This window comes from Lolium perenne, chromosome 5 (assembly GCF_019359855.2).
Source record: "Lolium perenne isolate Kyuss_39 chromosome 5, Kyuss_2.0, whole genome shotgun sequence".
NCBI lineage: Eukaryota > Viridiplantae > Streptophyta > Magnoliopsida > Poales > Poaceae > Lolium > Lolium perenne.
The window spans coordinates 156652979-156676907 of NC_067248.2; the positions used below are offsets into that span (position 1 = coordinate 156652979).

Sequence of the window (23929 nt, forward strand, 5' to 3'; positions counted from 1 at the left end):
TTTTAATTGAAAATCCAGAAAATAGTTTAAACTTTACAAATTCATAGAAAATGCATTTTAACTCAGAAAAATGCATATAAGATATCAAAATTCTTAGAAAATTAATATCTAACCAATAAAAATATAATATGGAATTTTTATTTTTAATAAAAATTCAATTATTTAATACTTATGATTTAAGCATTTAATTTTAATTCTAAATTCAATTAAAATTCAATAATTAGTAAAAAAATTCCAAAATTAAATAAAAACAAATAATTAAATAAAGAAAACATTAAAACTAATTTTCTTTATTTATTATTTTGTTAAATCCTTATTAGGAGGATTTAAACCTAATTGACCTAATTATTAATTGTTCTAAAATAGAAAAATGCCAAATTCAATATTATTTTATTTATTTACAAGTTACTAATAACTTCAACTTTAAATTGAAGTTATTAAATATAGAACCATAGGGTAATTAGTAAACCCTAGTTCCATTATAAACCAAGTGATAACATCATAATTTAATGTGGAACCCTAAAACCCTAATTCAATTATGCACCAAACCCTAGCTCCATTAATCAATCAGAACCTTAATTTGTTTCTCACCTAACCCTAGGTTAGAACATGGGATCATGTTACTCAATTACCATAGAGCCATCATTAGCAACTAAAAGACATACCTATGTCCACATAAAATGTAGAACCCTATCACTAGCAATGTAGTATTCCATGTATGCACATCACTAAACCTAGTTGATCAAGTAGGATCAACCAAGTTTAAACCCTAGTTTCTACTGTCAAAACCATCATCCTTATTCATTCCTATTTAGCATCACACCGTTGTGATGAACCCTAACAGCAACCATACCTACTATTTTACTTTACAGAACCCTGTTCCACTAAAACCTACTAGTGTGAGATACTCATGAACCATCCTATTTAGGAACCAATCATTCTCTACTTAGAGATCCAATAGCTAATACCAGACAACCTCAACCTAAATTGTTGCACTTCTTATTATTTAAGAAGTATGTTCTTCGAAAGTTATTCTTTTGGAGAAAATAAGGAATCATCAGCAACCCTGCTTATAAGGACCTATAAACCCTAGCCAGCTATCACTAGCAAGATAAACCAACCTTGACAACAACCATGTATAATGAATTGCTTAGAATACCTAGGCTTATCTTAACCTTACAAGCCCTAGGTGTTGATGAATCCAACTTTATTGGGATCCATCTAATATTTACTCCAGCAACTACCTGAAACCAAAGTCAACCATAAAAACCCAACCTAATTATCATACTTGTTCTTGATCAAAGAACATGTTCTTCAAAAGTTATTCTTTTGAAGTATATAATAATTAATCATTAACCATGCCAGATAGTACTAAAACTGACCACTGTTCTTTACTTGATAACATTATGCCAATTAACATTTTTTTGTGTGCTCAATGGATTATTATGCTTTATTATCTACCTGTTTATAATACCAAGTAATCACACCTGAATAAGAACCTTGTATGTGAATCACTCTAAAAGTGCAACACACCCTAAACCAACCATGACAACTCACTAATCCTAAATCATCAGGGTTAGGTCACGCTTAGAGCGATTGCATCTCATTCTTATGCATTATTGCATCCTTGCCAATCTTTTAAACATCGTCCTTACCGGACGATGATGCTATTTTAGAATTTGGAGTTATTGCGTATCGAAGACCTTGTCTGCATAATCTTGCAGTCAAGAAAGGCAAGTTCATCACTTGCTCATGCCATTTGAGTATTTCTATCAAATTACTTGCAAAGTACTATGTTTATCACTATTGCATAAAAACCAAAACCACTATTTTCATAACTATGAATATGACTATGTGGTGGGCAATGGAACCATGGATTGTGTTGATATGGTGGAGGTTCCATTGCAAGGGTTTATATCCATCTAGGATTAAACAACAAATGTCGCCAGTGATTCTTGTGCCGTAATATCCGTGTTAACCATAAGATCTGGAGTGGGACGGAGTAGTCAAAAGTGTTTCCACCTCTCGTTCATCAACGGATGCGCTTACCGTAGCAGTTGTATCTTGCGGAGCAACTTGAGGGTGGGGAACCCATTCTAAGTCCCCACGGTTATGCTGTGCATACCGTAGCGGTTGCGGCTTGCGGAACAACTTGAGGGTGGGGATCCCATTCTAATTCCCCACGGTAATGTGGTCTATGATGGGTTGCAGCTACCGGCGAAGGAGTTTGGTTCGATCCCAGACTGTCGTCGTGGTCGGGGTCCACCCTGAAATTACGGGAATAATGGGACCGGCGAGGACCCAGGGTCGGGGCATGCAACAAAGGGTGGGTGTTCGAGGTAGCGGAGGAACATGATTGGCTAGACCTTATACCGGGCCTCACACCAAAGGAAGTGTGGACGAGAACTTAAGCTCGGTTGGCACCAAGGATAAGATCTCTTATGGGTAAAGCAACACACCTCTGCAGAGTGTAAAGAACTGTGACCTGTCACTCCCTGTTCCGGGATATGGAACTACGAACGCGGCCGGAAAGGAGCTCCATGAAGTTCTAGTAAACCGGTGAAGGCTGACGGACATAGCTCTTTGAAATAAAAGCATTCTCTTGAAGAAATGTTTATCAAAACTTGCATTGGTATTAGACTTTCTGGTCTAATATCGTAGCTAGTGCATTAAACACCTCTTTTCTATAATGAACTTGTTGAGTACGCTCGTACTCATCCCACTCTTAAATCCCCTGCTTAGATATGGAGGCATCGAAGGAGGATCTACAGTGCAACTCGAAGGCCGAGGAGTCAACAACTACTTCAAGAGACAGGACCCTGTTAGATGAGACAGATACCACATCCAACAAGGAGAAAACCTAGATTAGCAATAGAAAGGAACTTTCTTCCTAAACCTAGCTCCTATTTAGCTAGAATCTATGCTTAGCCTCTATAGCTAGTCAAATACTCTACAAATAGAGTTCGTGATAAGACTAGACTACGAGTCGTTCTTCTGGAGTTATTTGCAGTTTTACCTCATTGTAAAGTAGGAGGCTGTGATGATCTTATGTAACAGAGTCAGTGTTGTAATTCTATAGACATGCCTTGGACCCGCATATGTTTCTGTTGTACCACTCTGAGCGATATAATACTAGTGGAACGGTGTTTCATTGGTGTTATATCAGACTTGCATACTACACCATGCAGTGGTATGCCGGGTCACCACACTGTACAAGGGTCTAAGGAGAAAGTTCGCACTGGATTTCTCCCTTTTGATCATTCTTCAACTTAGATACCCATACCGGGACAACAAAGACAACAGATAATGGACTCCTCTTTTAATGCTTAAGCATTCAACAACAGTTAATATTCTCATAAGAGATTGAGGTTTTATGTCCAAACTGAAACTTCCACCATGATTCATGGCTTTAGTTAGCGGCCCAATGTTCTTCTCTAACAGTATGCATACTCAAACCATTTGATTGTGAAAACCGCCCTTACTTCAGACAAGACGAACATGCATAGCAACTCACATGATATTCAACAAAGAATAGTTGATGGCGTCCCCAGGAGCATGGTTATCGCACAACAAGCAACTTAATAAGAGATAAAGTGCATAAGTACATATTCAATACCACAATAGTTTTTAAGGCTATTTTGTCCCATGAGCTATATATTGCAAAGGCGAATTATGGAAATTTAAAGGTAGCACTCAAGCAATTTACTTTGGAATGGCGGAGAAATACCATGTAGTAGGTAGGTATGGTGGACACAAATGGCATAGTGGTTGGCTCAAGGATTTTGGATGCATGAGAAGTATTCCCTCTCGATACAAGGTTTAGGCTAGCAAGGTTATTTGAAACAAACACAAGGATGAACCGGTGCAGCAAAACTCACATAAAAGACATATTGTAAACATTATAAGACTCTACACCGTCTTCCTTGTTGTTCAAAACTCAATACTAGAAATTATCTAGACTTTAGAGAGACCAAATATGCAAACAAAATTTTAGCAAGCTCTATGTATTTCTTCATTAATGGGTGCAAAGTATATGATGCAAGAGCTTAAACATGAGCACAACAATTGCCAAGTATCAAATTATTCAAGACATTTTAGAATTACTACATGTAGCATTTCCCGATTCCAACCATATAACAATTTAACGAAGAAGATTCAACCTTCGCCATGAATACTATGAGTAAAGCCTAAGGACATATTTGTCCATATGCAACAGCGGAGCGTGTCTCTCTCCCACACAATGAATGCTAGGATCCATTTTATTCAACAAAAACAAACAGACGCACCAAGCAAAGCACATAAGATGTGACTGAATAAAAATATAGTTTCAGGGGAGGAACCTGATAATGTTGTCGATGAAGAAGGGGATGCCTTGGGCATCCCCAAGCTTAGACGCTTGAGTCTTCTTAAAATATGTAGGGGTGAACCACCGGGGCATCCCCAAGCTTAGAGCTTTCACTCCTCTTGATCATAGTATATCATACTCCTCTCTTGACCCTTGAAAACTTCCTTCACACCAAACTTCAAGCAAACTCATTAGAGGGTTAGTGCACAATCAAAAATTCACATGTTCAGAGGTGACACAATCATTCTTAACACTTCTGGACATTGCACAAAGCTACTGGACATTAATGGATCAAAGAAATTCATCCAACATAGCAAAAGAGGCAATGCGAAATAAAAGGCAGAATCTGTCAAAAACAGAACAGTCCGTAAAGACGAACCTGGAAGGGACACTTAACTTGCTCAAACGGAAAAACTCAAAACTAATGAAAGTTGCGTACATATCTGAGGATCACGCACGTAAATTTGCAGATTTTTTTGATTTTTTTACAGAGACTTCTGCGCGAATTCGTGACAGACAGAAATGCTGTTTCTGTGCAGCAATCCAAATCTAGCATCAACTTTACCATAGAGACTTTACTTGGCAAAAAAACATGATAAGGAGCGGTTGCTACAGTAGTAAACAACTTCCAAGACTCAAATATAAAACAAAGTACTGTAGTAAAAACTTGGGTTGTCTCCCATAAGCGCTTTTCTTTAACGCCTTTCAGCTAGGCGCAGAAAGTGTAAATCAAGTGTTATCAAGAGATGAAGCATCGACATTACCTTGGGTGTCGGGAGTTGCCTCAACAATGCATGTTATCTTATCTATGTAAGTTTTAGAGCCTCCCTTTTCATTACTCTTAGGCTTACTATTCTCATCAAACAAATTTTCAGGAACAATCCAATCATAATTCTTTTCTAGTGCCTCGAACATTCCTGCGAGCTTGCAAGGTATTGATGTCTTAATATCCCCTACATCATTAACATTATTAGTGTACTTTATTCTATCAATGTCCATTTTTTCAAGGGTACTAGCAAAGTTGGTGTAAGAACCAAGCATCTTATATTTAATAAAGACTTTTCTAGCCTCTCTTACTACACCACCAAATTCTTTAAGAAGGGTTTCTAAGACAAAATCTTTCTTCTCCCCTTCCTCCATATCACCGAGTGTGAGAAACATGTGTTGGATTATAGGATTGAGATTAACAAATTTAGTTTCCAACATGTGTACTAAAGAAGCAACAGCAATTTCATAAGTAGGAGCAAGTTCTACCAAGTGTCTATCTTCAAAATCTTCAGCTGTACTAACATGAGTGAAAAAATCTTCTATATTATCTCTTCCAATTATAGACCCTCGGCCTACCGGTATGTCTTTTAGAGTGTAGTTAGGAGGAAACATGATGAAATAAACAAAAGGTAAATAAAGTAAATGCAAGTAACTATTTTTTTTGTGTTTTTGATATAGAGAGCAAGACAGTAAATAAAGTAAAACTAGCAACTAATTTTTTTGTGTTTTGTTTAAGTTCAGCAAACAAAATAGTAAATAAAGTAAAGCAAGACAAAAACAAAGTAAAGAGATTGGATTGTGGAGACTCCCCTTGCAGCGTGTCTTGATCTCCCCGGCAACGGCGCCAAAAAATGTGCTTGATGCGTGCAATTAACACGTCCGTTGGGAACCCCAAGAGGAAGGTGTGATGCAGACAGTAGCAAGTTTTCCCTCAGAAAGAAACCAAGGTTTATCGAACCAGGAGGAGCCAAGAAGCACGTTGAAGGTTGATGGCGGCGGGATGTAGTGCGGCGCAATACCAGGGATTCCGGCGCCAACGTGGAACCTGCACAACACAACCAAAGTACTTTGCCCCAACGAAACAGTGAGGTTGTCAATCTCACCGGCTTGCTGTAACAAAGGATTAGATGTATAGTGTGGATGATGATTGTTTGTGAAGAACAGTAAAACAAGTATTGCAGCAGATTGTATTCGATGTAAAGAATAGGACCGGGGTCCACAGTTCACTAGAGGTGTCTCTCCCATAAGATAAATAGCATGTTGGCTGAACAAATTACAGTCGGGCAATTGACAAATAGAGAGGGCATGACAATGCACATACATGATATGATAAATATAGTGAGATTTAATTGGGCATTACGACAAAGTACATAGACCGCTATCCAGCATGCATCTATGCCTAAAAAGTCCACCTTCAGGTTATCATCCGAACCCCTTCCGGTATTAAGTTGCAAACAACAGACAATTGCATTAAGTATGGTGCGTAATGTAATCAATAACTACATCCTCAAACATAGCATCAATGTTTTATCCCTAGTGTCAATAGCACATCCACAACCTTAGAACTTTCTGTCACTATCCCAGATTTAATGGAGGCATGAACCCACTATCGAGCATAAATACTCCCTCTTGGAGTTAAGAGCAAAAACTTGGCCAGAGCCTCTACTAATAACGGAGAGCATGCAAGATCATAAACAACACATAGGTAATAGATTGATAATCATCATAACATAGTATTCTCTATCCATCGGATCCCGACAAACACAACATATAGCATTACAGATAGATGATCTTGATCATGTTAGGCAGCTCACAAGATCCAACAATGAAGCACATAAGGAGAAGACGACCATCTAGCTACTGCTATGGACCCATAGTCCAGGGGTGAACTACTCACTCATCACTCCGGAGGCGACCATGGCGGTGAAGAGTCCTCCGGGAGATGATTCCCCTCTCCGGCAGGGTGCCGGAGGCGATCTCTTGAATCCCCCGAGATGGGATTGGCGGCGGCGGCGTCTCAGTAAGGTTTTCCGTATCGTGGCTCTCGGTACTGGGGGTTTCGCGACGGAGGCTTTAAGTAGGCGGAAGGGCAGGTCAAAGGGCATCACGGGGGCCCCACACGCTAGGGCCGCGCGGGCCCCCTCTAGGCCGCGCCGCCCTAGTGTGGCGGCGCCCCGTGGCCCCACTTCGTCTCCCCTCCGGTCTTCTGGAAGCTTCGTGTAAAAATAGGCCCCTGGGCGTTGATTTCGTCCAATTCCGAGAATATTTCCTTACTAGGATTTCTGAAACCAAAAACAGCAGTAAAACAAAGAATCGGCTCTTCGGCATCTCGTTAATAGGTTAGTGCCAGAAAATGCATAAATATGACATAAAGTATGCATAAAACATGTAGATATCATCAATAATGTGGCATGGAACATAAGAAATTATCGATACGTCGGAGACGTATCAATACCACAGTTTGTCCTCTTATTCCTTGTGTTCTTTTCATAACTCCTGTCGATCATTTCCCTTTTTGCAGTGACGAAGGTGTCATTGAACCTCCGTCTAAGAAGGCCAAGTCTGGTGCTGCTTCGCCGGTCGTCGCTGCTTCCGAAGCTTCGGCTCCTAAGGCAATCCCCGCGGCCCAGGCATCAACAGCTTCCTCCCTTTCTAAGGGGAAAGATGTTCCTTCAGCTGCCACCGCCGTGACTCCTCCATCTGTGAGTCCCCTTTTTGATTTCGATTTAAATTTTCCTGGTGCGTTCTTTGCTTAATAATTCTTTGTCATTCTTCCTTAAGGACCTGAAAGGTGTTATATCCTCGTTGGAAGCCTTTGCCTCTCAGTTTACTTCCCTGGAGGCGGAGAGAGTTCGACTGCAGGAGGAAGTTAAATCTTCTTCTTCGAAGTTGGACGGCGCCATCAAAAAGGCTGCCACGGCTTGCCAGGAGGTCGACTCCCTGAAAGAGGAGCTAGGCAAACTGAAGGAGAGGCTAAAAGAGGAGGAGGCTCGGGCAGCTGAAAAGGATGAACTCCTTTGTCAATCTTCTTTGGCTTTACTTGGTAGGCTCTTTCATACATCTCTGTCGATTATTACTCTTATGGATTCGTTTCTTTATCAATGATCTTTTCCAATTCATTTTCTTGCAGAAGCCGCCAACATTCCTGCTGCTGCCTTGGACAAAGTTCCAAACAATTCTCCGGTAAATGGTGTGTCGATGGCTCTCGCCTCCCACCAGCTTACGCGGGAGCTTCTTGAAAAGGGAAAGGGTGCCCTGGCGCGGATGCACTTGATGATTTTCCCCAAGATCAAGCAGGACAAAACCCTGGGGCAGCTGATCGATGCCTTCGCGGTTGACACCAAGGAGGTTATCGAGGTATTCAAGCGTACTTCGCGCACTTATGGTGCCCTCCTTGCCTTCCAGCTTATGATGGGTTACGGCTTTAAGGGTGACATCGAAGAAATGACTAAGGAGCTGGCGAAAGAGCAAGACGGGCAATTTGTTGACTTGAGCGCCTTTAAATCGTCTGCCCTTACTTGCGCTCGCCAGCTCCTTGAGCTAGTTTCATCAAGGAAGTCATCGGCTGGACCCAGTTTATCGACTCAGACCCAAGCCCCTTGATTTTTGTAACAAACTTTTCTTCGAGCTGATGTGAAACATTGTTCTGTTGCAAAACTTGTGTTTGTAATAAACTCCGTGCTAGCAATATTGCTAGCACACCTTTATTATGATATTTCTACTTGCACTTCTCCCGATGGGAGTTTTGGGTGCTCAACTTGACCATATCCGTCATTCTTTTTTAACGCTGTTTCCTGCAGGTTTTCCCAGTGCCCTCCTTTGTCGACGACTCTTCGGGTGCTCTTCCTGAAGGTGATCGGATCCAGCGTATGAAGGATCGGATCACTCAGATGGAAAAGGACCTGCGATATACTTATGCCTTAGCTGCTATTGTCAATAAGAAGAGCGAGATTGCAGCCGAAGTAGAGCGGTACGCTCTTACTGAGCTGCATAAAGCTACCGAGAGTTTGAACTGTAAGTTTCTTGATCCCTGCGCCCTTTTGTCAACAACGCCTTGTCTGATCCTCTATTTATTCCTTTGTCAGTCATAGCTTTGAACCGTGCGGAAGAAAATAAATGAATTCACGAGCGTGTGCACACTTTAACCCAGCTATCCTCAGCCGAAGAGATTTTCTGGCGGGAACACTTGAAGGCTTCGGCTGTCGCATTATTTCAGGACCGTGTTCAGCAAGTCCACCATTTCTTCGACAAGTGCTACAAAGCTATGAGGGTGGTTTGGAAGACGATGTTCCCTTTAAACGCACTTCCTCCTACGCTGCTGACTCTGATGTCTGAGTTCAGAAATGCCAAGAAGATTCGAGACTTGGTGCGAGCTCAAGTTTTCGCAGGGGCCAGGTTTGCACTTGCCCTTGTGCTTGCACGTTATCCCTCGGCAAATCTGCTGGCTATTGCCAACGCAGTTGGAGACTTTGATACTCTGTATCCGAAGGTGGTGCTGCCTGCCAATATAATTGTCGACAAGCTCGAGGAGTATTCGAAGGTTCCTGAAGAAAGAGAAACTCCGCAAGGGTAACTTCAAGGATTAGGATCATTTTGTAAATAGGTTATTTTGGCTACTTGATCCAAGTGTTAAGCCGAAACTTTTTGTTCGGTAGATACATGTGTATGTACTTTTACCGTGTTGTTGCCATTGGCAATTTTTGAAGGAACAAGTCTTAATTGTCCGTTTAAGTGTTTTTTCGTATTCGTTGGTCAGCAAACGTTTGAGTGATCAGCTCGTGTTGCAGGTCTTGCTAAAACCCGTTGTATGTGCAACTTTGCTTTCAACCGATGTATGTTTCGACAGTCATTCCCGAATTTTTCGGGTGCAATGATTCTGCCGATGAGCCCGTTGTTCTTTGATACTTCCATAAGTAAAATATCGAACGTGGGTTGTGTGTATTTTCAGAACTCTTGCTATTTTCGGCACTCGTAGAGGCATCTATAGCAGAGGGAAAGATTAACATCCTTGTTTGCTTTGTATCTTTTAGCACTCGTAGAGGCTTTTCTCTTTGAAACACGATCTTCTGCCACGTACTATGTTGCATAGTGATGCGGCTTTAGACGTTTTGGATTACTGCAATGCAGAACAAAGTATCGAAGCTTTAAGTTCTCATTAATAAGGTAAGCGCGAGACTAGAGGGCGTAAAAAGGAAGGCCCTATTTACAATGAAAGGAAAACAATGAAATGCTGATAAATTGCTTAAGCAAGGAAGGGCTTCTTCTCATCTTCTGGCTTCTTCACCACGTTAGTGGTTGCTGCAGCGTTGTTGATTTCGCCAGGGGTCTGGGCAATTGTTGCCAGCGCCTTGCTGTCTCCTATGCCTTCTATGCCATCAGCTGCCGTACCATGTGCTGCCGAAGCCTTTTCTGCCGAAGCTTCTGCTGCCGAAGATTTAAGAGCAAGGTCAGCTGGCTTCTTCTTCGTTTCCCTGACATCCTTTTCTTCCTTGATTTCTCGGAACGTCAATTTGGGCAGGGTGTCGACGATTTCTTGCTGTGACCCGAACTTCGCAGCAATCCTCTGAAAGTCGCGATCACAATTGTCCGAGCGTGAGAAACTTCCATAGACTGTGATGTTTGTTCCGTTGTTCCCAGGCATTTTCAGCTTGAGATATGCATAGTGCGGTACAGCCATGAACTGGATTAACATCCTTGTTTGCTTTGTATCTTTTAGCACTCGTAGAGGCTTTTCTCTTTGAAACACGATCTTCTGCCACGTACTATGTTGCATAGTGATGCGGCTTTAGACGTTTTGGATTACTGCAATGCAGAACAAAGGATCGAAGCTTTAAGTTCTCATTAATAAGGTAAGCGCGAGACTAGAGGGCGTAAAAAGGAAGGCCCTGTTTAAAATGAAAGGAAAACAATGAAATGCTGATAAATTGCTTAAGCAAGGAAGGGGTTCTTATCATCTTCTGGCTTCTTCACCACGTTAGTGGTTGCTGCAGCGTTGTTGATTTCGCCAGGGGTCTGGGCAATTGTTGCCAGCGCCTTGCTGTCTCCTATGCCTTCTATGCCATCAGCTGCCGTACCTTGTGCTGCCGAAGCCTTTTCCGCCGAAGCTTCTGCTGCCGAAGATTTAAGAGCAAGGTCAGCTGGCTTCTTCTTCGTTTCCCTGACATCCTTTTCTTCCTTGATTTCTCGGAACGTCAATTTGGGTAGGGTGTCGACGATTTCTTGCTGTGACCCGAACTTCGCAGCAATCCTCTGAAAGTCGCGATCACAATTGTCCGAGCGTGAGAAACTTCCATAGACTGTGATGTTTGTTCCGTTGTTCCCAGGCATTTTCAGCTTGAGATATGCATAGTGCGGTACAGCCATGAACTTGGCATAAGCTGGTCTCCCGAGTATAGCGTGATACTGTGACTCCCAGTTCACTACTTCAAACTCGATCTTCTCCTTCCTGAAATTATTGGTTTTGCCAAAGACGACATTCAGGTAAACTTTGCCAAGAGAGTAGCCCGGTGCGGTTGGAAGGATCCCGTGGAAGCAGGTGTCTGTTTCTTCCAGCATCCTCATGGTGATCACCATACTTTTGATTGTATCGACGAATATCAGGTTTAACCCGCTTCCACCATCCATGAAGACTTTGCTCATCTTGAACCCCCCGATTTGTGCCTCGACTACTAAGGCCGCGTGTCCTGGTTTTGGTATGGTCATCGGGTGATCTGCTCGACTGAACGTAATGTTCTGAGAGGACCACTCGACGTACTCGGGGATGTTCGCCATGATGCTTTCTGCCAAGTTAATCTCTCGGGTGAGCTTCTTCATCTCTCTTCTCGAGACACCTGTCCTATGGATCATGCTCATCTGCCCCCGTGGAGGTGGAAACGCCTCGTTGGGTTGATGAGGTTGAGCCTGCTGGACTTGATGCTGCGGTGGAGGTGGGGGTGGTGGTGGTAGCTGCTGCTGGCCTGACTGCTGGATGAGTTTGTGCATGTCAAGGAACTGCCGACAGTCCCTGAGCAGGTGACTCGACTTCGTTTTGCCGTCCTTAGAATCGACATATGAGTGCAGGTAGCAAGGGGCGTTGATCTGCTCAGCGTAGGGCAATTCGGGAGTTCTCGGCTGTCGTGGTTTATAATTGCCGCGGTTCCCAGAGTTGTTCCGATTACCGTCCTGCCGATCGTCTCTTCTATCGTCATATCGATCATCCTGCCGATCAGTATACCCTGCGGCTACCAGGTTGTTGTCGTCATAGTTGCGGTTCTTCCTTCTTTTGTGACGATCCCTTTGGCTGCCCGAGTCGTGCTTCGGCTGGTCATCGTCTTCGTCGTCACTGCGCTGTCGTGGCCTTCGCACGTTGTCCTCGCCATCAGCCCAACTGTTGGCGATTTCCATTAACTTGGTTATGGTTTTTGGCTTTTTGCGTCCGAGTTCCTCTATGTAACTTTCACGCCGGATGCCATCGCTAAAAGCGTCGATTGCTCTATCGACAGATACATCTTCGGCAGCGTTTAGGAGTTTGGTGAATCTCCCGATGTATGAGCGCATCGACTCTTTCTGCTTTTGCTGGCAGTTTCGTAACTCTTCAATTCCGACGGGTCTTTTGTATGTTGCTTGGAAATTGGCAACGAAGGCGTCTACTAGGTCGTCCCATGATTTAATGGAACCCTTTGGCAGCCCCCTTAACCAGGCGCGCGCTGAATCCTTCAGGTAAAGCTGCAAGCACTGCATTGCTGCTACCTGGTTCCCCTTATGCAGAATCACGGTCTGCAGGTAGTCGTCTATCCAAGATCTTGGTTCCTGCTGTCCATCGTATTTGGCAGCGTCGGTAGGAGTGGGCTTGAACTTTTTGGGCAGCATCGTCTCGCGGATTTTGTAACTTAAACAGTCGGCTCCCCTGAGTTCGCCGTCGTACTCCTGGTCCTCATCCGAAAAATCACTATCGTTGTCCTTCCTAGCGGCGCGTCGTCGCCTTGTTTTGTCGATCCTGCTCTGAGTGATTTCATCCCGAGCATCTCTCGCATGATGTTTTGAACCACTGGCCTGCACCGTGGTCTTTTCCTTTTGGGGCACTAGATTATTTCCCAATATCGCGAGGCTTTTCAGGGCGCCTCGATGAGCTTGAGCCATGGATCCTTCGGGGCGTGGGCTGATGAGGTACGCAGCGAGGTTGGCTGTTGCTCCTGCAACGGTTTTCGGCCGTGGCATGCCTGCGGTGTCCGTAGTTATAAAGGACTTGGTCAGGTTTGACGTGATTTCTCTAGCGTCATCTTCCGAAAGCCTGGATATCCTCGACCGGTGTTTGCCTGCTCCCTGGGTTTTTCGAGAGGCGCTCCCTTGCGAGCCCCTTCGTCGTTCGCTGGATCGATCTGCCGCAGATAGACGTCTCTCGAGGGTGGCTTGCTCTTTCGACGGGTGCTCCCGGTTTTTCTCTAGTATAGAGCGATACGCATTGAGTGTTCCAACCGAGGTTCCTGCGGGGAGCGGTGTGTTGTTGAGTACTGCTGCCCTGGCAGCTGCCCACTCCTCGTCCGCGATGGTGTAGTCCCTGTCGTGGTTACTGGCGCTGTTCTCGAAACTCGCCCGTCTACTGGAACGAGGAGTATGGTCTCCGTCTCCTCTGTGCCTTGTGTTTCCCGTGTTATTGGCGACATAAACCTGATGGCGTGCCGTTCCTCGGGTGGTTCCTTGGACGACGCTGTCGATACTGTCCTCTCCCGATGAATACTGGGCATTGCAGATGAACGGCGTGTCGCTCGATCCCAGCCTGTGCCTGGTGTCGCAATTCAAGCAGTAGTACGAAGTTAACTCCGAAGATGTGGGATCGTCGGATCCTACTGACATGGACGACGTGGAACGGGGAGTCGAAGGCGCGGGCGAACTCGTCGAGCCTGTCAGTCCAGCCGAAAGGTCGAGTGATGATGATGCGCTTGGACTTGTTGATCTGGAAGTGGGCGATTCCAGCAGTCGAAGGATTCCTTCTGCGTTGACGTTGTAGTGGACGCTGCCGAAGGTCATCTCCGTGTTTCCTTGTAGATCTGAGAAGTTTGAGCGGGAGGAATCGCTGTGCGGGGTGAACTCATAGGAGCCGAACCGAATCGGGCTTCCCAGATTTGGTGATGACGGTGTCGATGAAGTTGCTGATGAAGTTGCCGGTGAAGTTGCCGGTGAAGTTGCCGGTGAAGTCGCCGATGCCACGATTAGATCTGCCGATGACCTGCCTTGTGCCGACAGGGTTCCCACAGACGGCGCCAATTGTCGAGGGTGCTCCTCGGCAATGCCCTCCGATAGGGGCTTAGGGTTGATGGAATCCTGCAAGCTGACACGAGACATCGGTTCACAGACAAGCGGGGAGAGCGATTTACCCAGGTTCGGGGCCCTCGATGAGGTAAAACCCTTACGTCCTGCCTGTCTGTTCTTGATTATGATGATAATGGGTTACAATGGGGTGCCGAATAGTTCGGCTATGATCTCGTCGAGATGGCTAAGTTCTAGGGTAACCTAGTTCTAAACTTCTGTTGGCTAAGATCGCTAAGATTGATCGTGTCCCTCGACAGCCCCTCTCCTGGCCTTTATATAGGAGGCCAGGTCTCAAGAAGTCTAATCGAGTACGACTAGGTTTACAGTAGATCTATCTCCAGTCTTTCCTTGTTCGGCTCCTTCCGTGTCTTGTACTTCAAGGAATCTTCCGCCGCACCGTCCTAGCGGCCCACCTCGCCATTGAGTGCCTTCATGGGCCTCCAACTAGGAAATATAGGATAGGGCAACATCGGTTAGCCGGAGGGTAATGCCCACGTCAGATGCTTTTACTTTTTTTTCTATTTTCGTTGGCAGCCCTGACCGCGGATAGCATCGATCATACCGATTGTGCGGTTGGGGACCCGGGAATGAGGAATTTTGAAATCCCCCCGGGGACGATCAACGGGCCCCTTAATTAATCGTGGATGTTCAATCCCACCGTTTGAGCAAGCCCCACTGTTCGCATGCGCAGTCAGACACCGCGGCAGATATACATATTTTCACAAACATATCTAATACTAGGAGATAAGAGAAAAGATTGGCATTGATCCAAACTTCATGACCCACGGACCAGATATGGAGAGCAGACGAGCTCGGGTGCAGAAACGACGTTCCTTTCTCAGCAGGAACTTAGAGCATCTCCGACAGACGCGTCATATAGGTCGCACCCTATATAAATCATCGATATGCAGCCCCGGAACGCGAAATCGTCCTTCTATCAGGCGCTGCATACGGTGCGGCGCTGCAATTTTTTTGGACGCGGGCCGTTTTGCGCTAAACTTTGGCTCTGGCTACAGCGCGTGGCATCGCTCGACGCACGCGTGAAGAAACCCTGCGCTGAAACACCCCCGCGCCTCGCCGCCCCACCGCCCAATCCTCGCCCCCGCGCGGCCACCGGCGCAATTCCGGCGATGGGCGCGCCCTCCGGCACCCCACCGACCCCTCCATACTCCATTCCACCTACCGCCGCCACCGTCTCCTCCGTCGTGCCGCCGCCCCATGCGCCAAACCCTAGCGGTGGCGCCGACGCCGGCAACACAACCGACGCGGCCCGAGCCCTCTTCGTCCCGCTGCGCCGCCAAGGAGGAAGGTACCGGTGTCCAAACGCATATCGGCAACCGCGGGCGCCGGTAACCCGCCGCCGAAGAAAGTCAAGGCCTCCGCTGCCGCCTCCACCGATGAACCATCCGACGCCGCCGCCTCCGTCCGCTGACCCATCCGGCGCACATACGGTGTTCTAGGAAGTGCCGGAGAGGTAAAGAACACTTCTTTTTATCTAAATTTTAGTTTAGATGCATACATAGCCGGAGAACCATAAATTTTATTGCAATGTAGAGTCGATGATGAGGCTTTCATGGAGGCAATGAATGTTGGATCTTCATTTATGCATGATGATACCGTTGAGGCATGGGAGGAATATGAGGATATCGATGAGGAAGGAGAAGGGTTGATTCAACCGCGCCCTCTCGGTCGCTCGGCGAACTACACCATGGCGGAGGACAAATTGCTTTGCAAGACATGGTTGACAATTGGAATGGATCCAACAACCGGTACCGATCAAACAAGAGACACCTATTGGATGAGGATGAAGGAGTACTTCGACGCCAACAAAACAAGTGGGAACGAGCGAAGCATGCGTTATCTTCGGTCTCGTTGGTCGGGCATCAACACCGATTGCCAAAAGTGGACGGGCGTGCAAGCCAATGTTGATGTCATTAACCCAAGTGGCACAAATGAGATGGATAGGGTAAGCAATTCTAATATTATGTTGACCATCTCTACGCACGATTATTGTTCATATGGCTCATATATTCTCTTTTGCTTGCTTTGTAGAACTCTATGGCTCAAGACTTGTCTAGATATGTGGAAAAGAAGAACAAGAAAGGCAACAAAATTCTTGGCAAGCCATTAACCATGCATCATTGCTATGAAGTGCTAGGGAATGAAGAAAAGTGGAAGACCCACGGGAAATTGGATGCGTCAACCATGGCCGCCAATGCAACCGGTGAAGCAACAATCATCGATGATGATGATGATGATGATGATTCAAGTGACGAAGGCAAGAAGAGAAGCTCCACTCCTCACTCGGTGAACAATGCAAAGAGGAATGTGCTTGGTAGGAAGACCGCCAAAGATATGAAGGGAAAGAAGGCCGAAGATAATGACATTGCCTTGCTATGGAAAGGATTACAAATGCAAGGTTGTAAGCAAATGAAGATAGGAAGGTGGTAAGAAACTTGGAGAAAGAGGATATGGATGCTATGGAGGCTCGGAGAGCCGCTTTGGAGGAGAGGCTAGCCGCTAACGAGGAGAGTAAGTTGGCTTTGGAGGAGAAGAAGCAATCCAATGAGGAGCATCTACGCCTAGTGGAGGAGGAGAGGAAGTTCTTCTTGATTGATACTTCCCACATGGATGAAAGGAAAAATGAGTAAATCAACCTTGCTCGCGATGAAGTGTTGGCCAAGAAGAGATTAATGATAGCCAACATGAACACACCCACGGCCGGCATGTTCAGATGAGGCATGCCCATATTTGAAGGAGGCATGTTTGGAGGAGGCATGGGAGGCATGGCCAGTATGGGAGGTATGCCCGCCATGGGAGGCATGGCCAGCATGGGAGTCATGCCCGCCATGGAAGGCATGACCAGTATGGGAGGCATGCCCAGCATGGGAGGCATTGCCGGTATGGGAGGCTTTGGAGGCATGACCGTCATGGGAGGACCAAGCTACGAAGGAGTCTTCGAAGGGATTATGGGAGCATCGATGAGTGATGTGTATGGAGGCATGGAAGCACCATCAGGAGGATTTGTGGCCTCTATGGGTCCTACTATTCCTCCTTCAACCCAAGATGTCGATGAAGTAGCAAAAGAAGGTGATGACTTGAGAAATGCTAAAGTGTGAGATTCTATCTTATATCTTATATTTATGATATGCAAATTGTGTGTTGCACTTTCTATCCATTTGAACCATATATTGTGTGTAGTTGCTACGTCATGTTTCGTTCTTAAACTGCGTGATGTGTGTGTTGTATTTTGTGTCTATTTAAACTATGGTAGATCATTTATTTCATGATCTATATAAGTATATTTGAATGTATAATAGTGTAGAAAGTTATTTTCCGCCGGCGCGTGGAGCGCCCGACAGAGAAACTTTTTAAACGCCCGTAGACGCGCTGTATTTTAGAGCGTCCGGCCGAAAAAAATTCAGCGCAGGGCGCGTTTGGAGATGCTCTTAGTAACATTTCTTTTCATGCACTTCAAATTTTAGTCATTTTTACATGAGTAATCATGAGAAACGAAATAAAATCTGCATTCAGGTAGTTTTGCAGAAGGTGAATATTAAAAATAAAACATATTAATATTTCAGAGATTTTTTTATAGTTTCACAATCAATAAATAACCATACGAACAGATTATGGAATTCACAGAAATGCAGAATTGCGGCACGAAGTACATTATGTACTACTGTACAAACGAGATTCTACTGTAAAATTGCTTACGCAGGAATAGGCTTGCATAAACATTAGCACCGAGGAGTAACATAATTTACTTTCAAGAGTCATTTCAGACAGAAATTCAGATACATGCATGCGTGGTCCACAACAAAATGCGACCAGAGCTGTGAAAAACAGAGTGTTGAACACTTTAACTTGGAAGAAAAACAGCGTATCCTTCAACTCTTCCGCCAGCGTTTATTTCTGGAATCCTAACTAGAGTAGTATAGTCATCTACTTCCCATCACGGGGCGGTGGCGGCGGCGCCCCCTCGTCCTGGCGCTTCTGGACGTCGCGGCCAACGGCCGGGTCGCCGTGCCCGACGGCCACCTTGGCGACCTCGGTGGCCGGCGTGCCGGGCCTCGCCTTCTGGTACAGCACCATGTAGCCGATGACGCCGACGATGCCGAACCCCATCAGCGCCATGGTGCCAGGCCCGTACGGCAGGCGGCCGCCGCGCTGGTGCAGGACCTCCCCGGGGCCGCCGCCGCGGCCGGGCGGGCGCTTGGACGCCTCCACCCCCGCCGCCCTCACCTCCTCCGGGCTCATCTTGTGCGTGTCGGCGTTGCTCCGCCACTCCTCGGTGCCGCTCTTCGCCATGGCGCGCGCGCTTCGTACGGAGCTTCTCTCGGTTACCCTCCTTCGTGAGCTAGCTTGTCACCGGCGTGCGAGACTTGGTGTTGTTGGTGGTGGTGCGCGGTGGAGAATCCAGTACTGCTGTGGACGATTGTTGTAAGCGAGCGAGCTTGTGAGGTGTGTTGCGAGGCGGTGTAAAGAACGCAACACGTAGAGGGGGTACGTGTTGGAAGAAGGCTGTAGAGGAGACGAACGAGGCGGCGCCGGTGGCCGCCGCGTGGTCTGCGGAGTGCGGAGAGCGTGCACATGTGGGTTTTACATTCGCCGGTACAGCGCATAGGCCACCTAGAGGTCTCGGAACGCCCAAAACATGTTCTCGAACTAGCCAGAAGTAATTCTAGCAGATCGAGCCCATGGTGTACCAAGATCATTTGTGCAAACCACCTCAGCGACACTTCTCATTTCAGGACTCTTTGGGATTAAAGGATTTTTATAATTTTTTTGGAGGATTCCAATCTATGGAGTAGTTTCTTTTTCTAAAGAAGTCCTTTGGATCAAAGGAATGTCACCTCCAAAATTCCTGAGGGTTGCAATCCTACAGCCCAATCCCATAGAAATTTTAATTTTTATATATACTCATTCACGTTCAATCAAGGTACTCTTTCTATGGTTTCCTTATGTTTCAACGGAAAGTGTTTTTGTTTCCGAGCTCCAGTACTTTCCCCATTTAAAATAAATTAAAAGATATTTTTACAAGTTACTAAAAAATCTAAAAATAATTTTAGAATTGTCAATGATACATCTCACAATCATGCAAAATCTAAACCCGAAATTCGTTTTATTTTGTGCTAGATAAAAATGACAAAATCTGATATATTTGGAAGATTTATAAATGACTACTCAGATCTACACTTTTATCATTTTTGTGTAGATCAGAATATAAAGTATTTGAAGTTGATATTTTACACGTTTGTGGAATACAACATTCACTATATACGAATTTATTTTCAGAATTTTTAGAAACTCAAAAATATGATTTTTATTTTAAAAAACAGGATCACTAAATGCACATGTGCACCAAATATCTGTCCATCGAAAAGTGCTTTTGGCTCCCGAGCTTCGGTGCTCTCGTTATTTTTAAAAAGTTAAAAGAAATATTTATAAGTTATCAAAAAAATTGAAAATAATTCAGGAGATTGTCAGTGATACATATCACAATCATGCAAAATCTTAACCCAAACTTCTTTTTTATTTTGTGATAAACAAAAATAACAAAATCTGATATGTTTTAACTACTTAGATCTGCACTTTTGTTATTTGTGTGTAGCTTAAAATATAAAGTATTTGAAATTTATTTTTACACGTTTGTGAAATACATTATTGGCTATATGCAGATTTTTTTCTCCGAATTTTTTAAAACTCAAAAATATTTTATTTATTTATTTAGCAAACGAGAGCATTGGTGCCCATGTGCACAAAATTCATGTCCGTCCAAATGACTATTCCTGCTATTTTTATATGTTTTGGCATCCTCTGCTGCAATTCTATTGAGGAAAAATCACCGCACGTGTTGTCTCGTGCAATGGTTATGTTGTGTGTCTTCGTATCTATAGGGAGTGAGAGCAATATTTTCTCATCGCTACATGCAGCGCGTGGTCAACCGCTCTATCTCCACTTCCACCTTCGGGTATGTATAATATTTTTACTGCCATCGCTTGCAATAAATAAGAACTAATTATATTTAGTAGGAAATTATGTGGCTAAAGAAAAACAAGTCGTACAATGGGGAAAATTGTCTTCTCTTATTCATAAGAGATCATCTCTTAGCTAAGAGAAGACAACCTTCTCTTTCTTTCTTCTCTCTCCTTCAATTAAGCAAAAATCATACGTGACAAATGGAAGAAAAAGCTGATGTCATCTCATTATACATGCCTTTATCCGCCCATCTTGTTTCTCCCACTTTCTCCGCCCGTGACATGACCAGCTTGTCTCTCGTCTCGAGTTCTCTCTCACTCATGGCAAGATGCAGCACCATGCCGGCATGTTGAGGTCTTCGGTCGTTGTCTCGTTGGGGCACCGCTGCAAGAACAACATCACTCGATGAGGTCAAGGCCAATGGTTGTGGTCGAGCAAGTGGCCGATTTCTGAGATCGCGGTGCCAGTGCTTGTTCCGGCCGCCGCTGATTTGCGAGTCCCCGACTGTCAGTGCACCACAAGGGATTCAACTCGAATCATTCGAGCAGCCAATTGGCTCATCAGGCTGGTCACGGATGCCGGTCTGTGAGCGCGAGGTCGTGGCTGGTGGCGCTCGTTGGGCCGGTTACGGTTGTCGAGGATAGGCAAGGCGTAGCCTGAAGGACACCTGACCGCCGCCGCACCTCATAAGTCCATAGTCGGTTTGTTCCTTGCAAGCTTCCTCTTTCCCCTACATCTCCATCTCGATGGTTGAGATGGTGGCTTCTATGTAATTGGGATCGCTAAGTCTAGCAGCCAATACAAGTTAATCTGGTAGTTAGGTAAGACTAACCTGGCAATAGTTAGTACTACAAGCTAGGTAAAATTTTACCTGCCAATCAGTCCTTGCTAATTTGGCAGCTAGGTAAATTTAACCTGCCAATCAGTCGGTGCTAATCTGGTAGCTAGGTAAAATTAATCTGTGAGTAATAATTCTGGCAGCTAGGTAAAACTAACCTAGCAATTAGTCGTAGCAATTTAAAAGTAACATAGAAGTTCAAATGTAATTAATCTGGCAAACGTGTCTATGTGAGATGATAAGTGTATCTTATAGTCTTCTAAATGGTTTCAAGTATTAGTTTGGCTCCTTGACTTGTTGATCTAGCGGAGGGTCACTGATTTAGTTTTGAAATTGAATAGGATGCCCCGTGCTGCTGGAACCTGCAGACTTTTTCAGCTTTGTCGGGCCATGCGGGGACAGCCAGCAACATTTTACATGGCTTTATGTGGGGTCAAATCACGCCACGGGTGATAGGCACCGGAAATGCCTTGCATACGATAAACTTCGTACGATCTGTGCAAAGTGAAGGAACAACATGGAGTTCTCATGTTTTCGCGTGTATGCCTACGAGCCGCCGCATGGGCCCTAGTTAAGTCCTTCTGTTAAATTCATATGTTTTCTAGTTCTTCTATTTTGTAATGCTACGATCCAATGAAACCCTTACTGGCTCGAAGCATGCGGCATTGTCTGCTCTTGACAAAAAAAACCTTACTTGTCAATTAGGGTTGCCGCTATTTTCTCTATCCTAAGAGCATCTCCACTGGCAGCTCCCAAATAGGCGCCGGTAGCTGCGCCGGCACTCGCGTATGGGGGACACTAGCACGCATTCCTCCATTTGGGGAAGGCTTCCCCGCTCGGGCGGACCCAGATGGCCCTAATAAACGTAAAAAATTCGAAAACACAAATTGACGGTGAATTTCATTCGATTTCTACAAAAGCCGACAATTTGTACAAAAGACGGCGAGTTTATACAAAAGACGGCGAGTACGAACTAAACTAGCGCCGGGGATGCGGGACATGTAGTCATACGTCGCGAGCGTCCCATCGACGTCGCGGCCGAACGACCAGCTCCGGCGGCCCGTGCGGTTGAACCGCCCGACCTTGGGGCTGGTGGACCTGGTGACCTCGACGTCGCGCTCCCGCTGGAACAGGCGGCGCCATTCCGGGCTTGTCGGTGCCTACATCGGGAGGCAGCTGATACCTTCGATCCAGATTATGGATTGTAGTATTGTAAGCATTTTTCCTAGATGACCTAGATTTAATCGAACCTTCGGAAGCACTTCTAAACTGGTGTAAAGGAAACATCTACAAGACTTACTAGTTGGTTTAATTTTATGTTTACCGGATCTTTCTAATTTACTTTGTTTATGTTGTGTTCAATGAATGGAAATAGGCCAGGGTCAAGGATTTTCCTGCAGCTATGCATACATATAGAAAGAAAGTATAAATGTGTAGTAAATAAAATAGGGATAAGATATTTATGAGCAGCACATCCTTAAATAATGTTGCCCCTAAAACCAGAGGTAACAAGAGTCTATTGGTCTAACCATTGTCCCCGCAATCGCGAGTAACAACAATTATTAAGTAAATGAATATAGACCAAAGCATTAAGTTGGATGATTGTGTGACGTTGATCCCGAGCGAATCACTAAACGTGTACCGTTACTTTCCCATTTTTTCACTGAGGCTTCACGATAGCACGCCGTTCTCCCCACATCCCACCTCTTCCCTTGATCGATCCGATAGATATGGGTACCTGCAGATCACCGAATCGAGATAAAGAGACAAGGATAAAAGATTGCAAAGCTCCTATTCAGTTCCTACACAAAATTCATGAGATTAGATGCATATAAACGATGTGAGGATTCACCCCCGCAGCCCACGAGGACTACTCACACATGATAACAAGATCAAAGATAGAAATTAGTTTTGTAAATACTTGGATTGGAATCACAATATTCTTACAATGGTCGCCAATTCTCTAGAAGATCTCTATTACAATGGTGATGCATGTGCCTATGGAGGAGATGGGAGATGAAATGGATGAACAATGATGGTGGATCTCCTTCGATGTGGTATAGATGGATCTGATGGATGGCGGCTCTGTTTGGTGACGAATGGCTACCTTTTTGCTGTGGCTCCCTTCACATAACTTATAGGGTTTGACCTCGGGAGTGGTGCGGCGCACCGTACGGGCGGACGGTACGGGTGGGGCTTGCCCGTACCGGTGCCCGCTAAACTCCCTCGAACCGAATTTTGGCCTCTGGTTGATTTTGCTGCCCTTGTGACGAGGTTTTTCTTTAGTAATTACAGATCCATTTGCCATTAAGACTTGATTTCCTGCAATCCATTCAAAGATAGAAAGGATTGCACATCTTTGCAATAAATAGTCATTAGTGGCACACTTAGAGAGAAGTTTAGTGAAATTCTTGACATAGCAAAGGGTTTAAACGTGAGGAAAAATGGCATATTTCACAGCCATCAGCAGCTCTGATCCATCCGGAGGAGGCGGCAGCACCGCGTAGCTGGCGGCGGACAGATGCCAGCCGTGTGGCAGCCGGTACTCCATCGGCACCGGGATGTGGTGTTGCTAGAGCACATCAGCCTCGTTCAGCGTTAGCTTGTGGGAAAGCTCGCCGTCGACACATGTCGTCGTGGTGAAACAACAGATGCCATAGGATGGCTTAAGTTGGGCCGAATGTACGCTCGAGGATCCGGGTGAGGAT

General features: G+C 45.1%; 1 protein-coding gene across 1 annotated transcript; it reads right to left on the bottom strand.

The window, feature by feature from the left end:
* Nucleotides 1–18141: 18141 nt before the first annotated feature.
* On the bottom strand, nucleotides 18142–18935 carry LOC127304875 (uncharacterized). The gene has a single exon (XM_051335440.2). The coding sequence runs from the start codon at nucleotides 18710–18712 to the stop codon at nucleotides 18347–18349; it is 366 nt and encodes a 121-aa protein (XP_051191400.1). The 5' UTR covers nucleotides 18713–18935; the 3' UTR covers nucleotides 18142–18346.
* Nucleotides 18936–23929: the final 4994 nt, after the last annotated feature.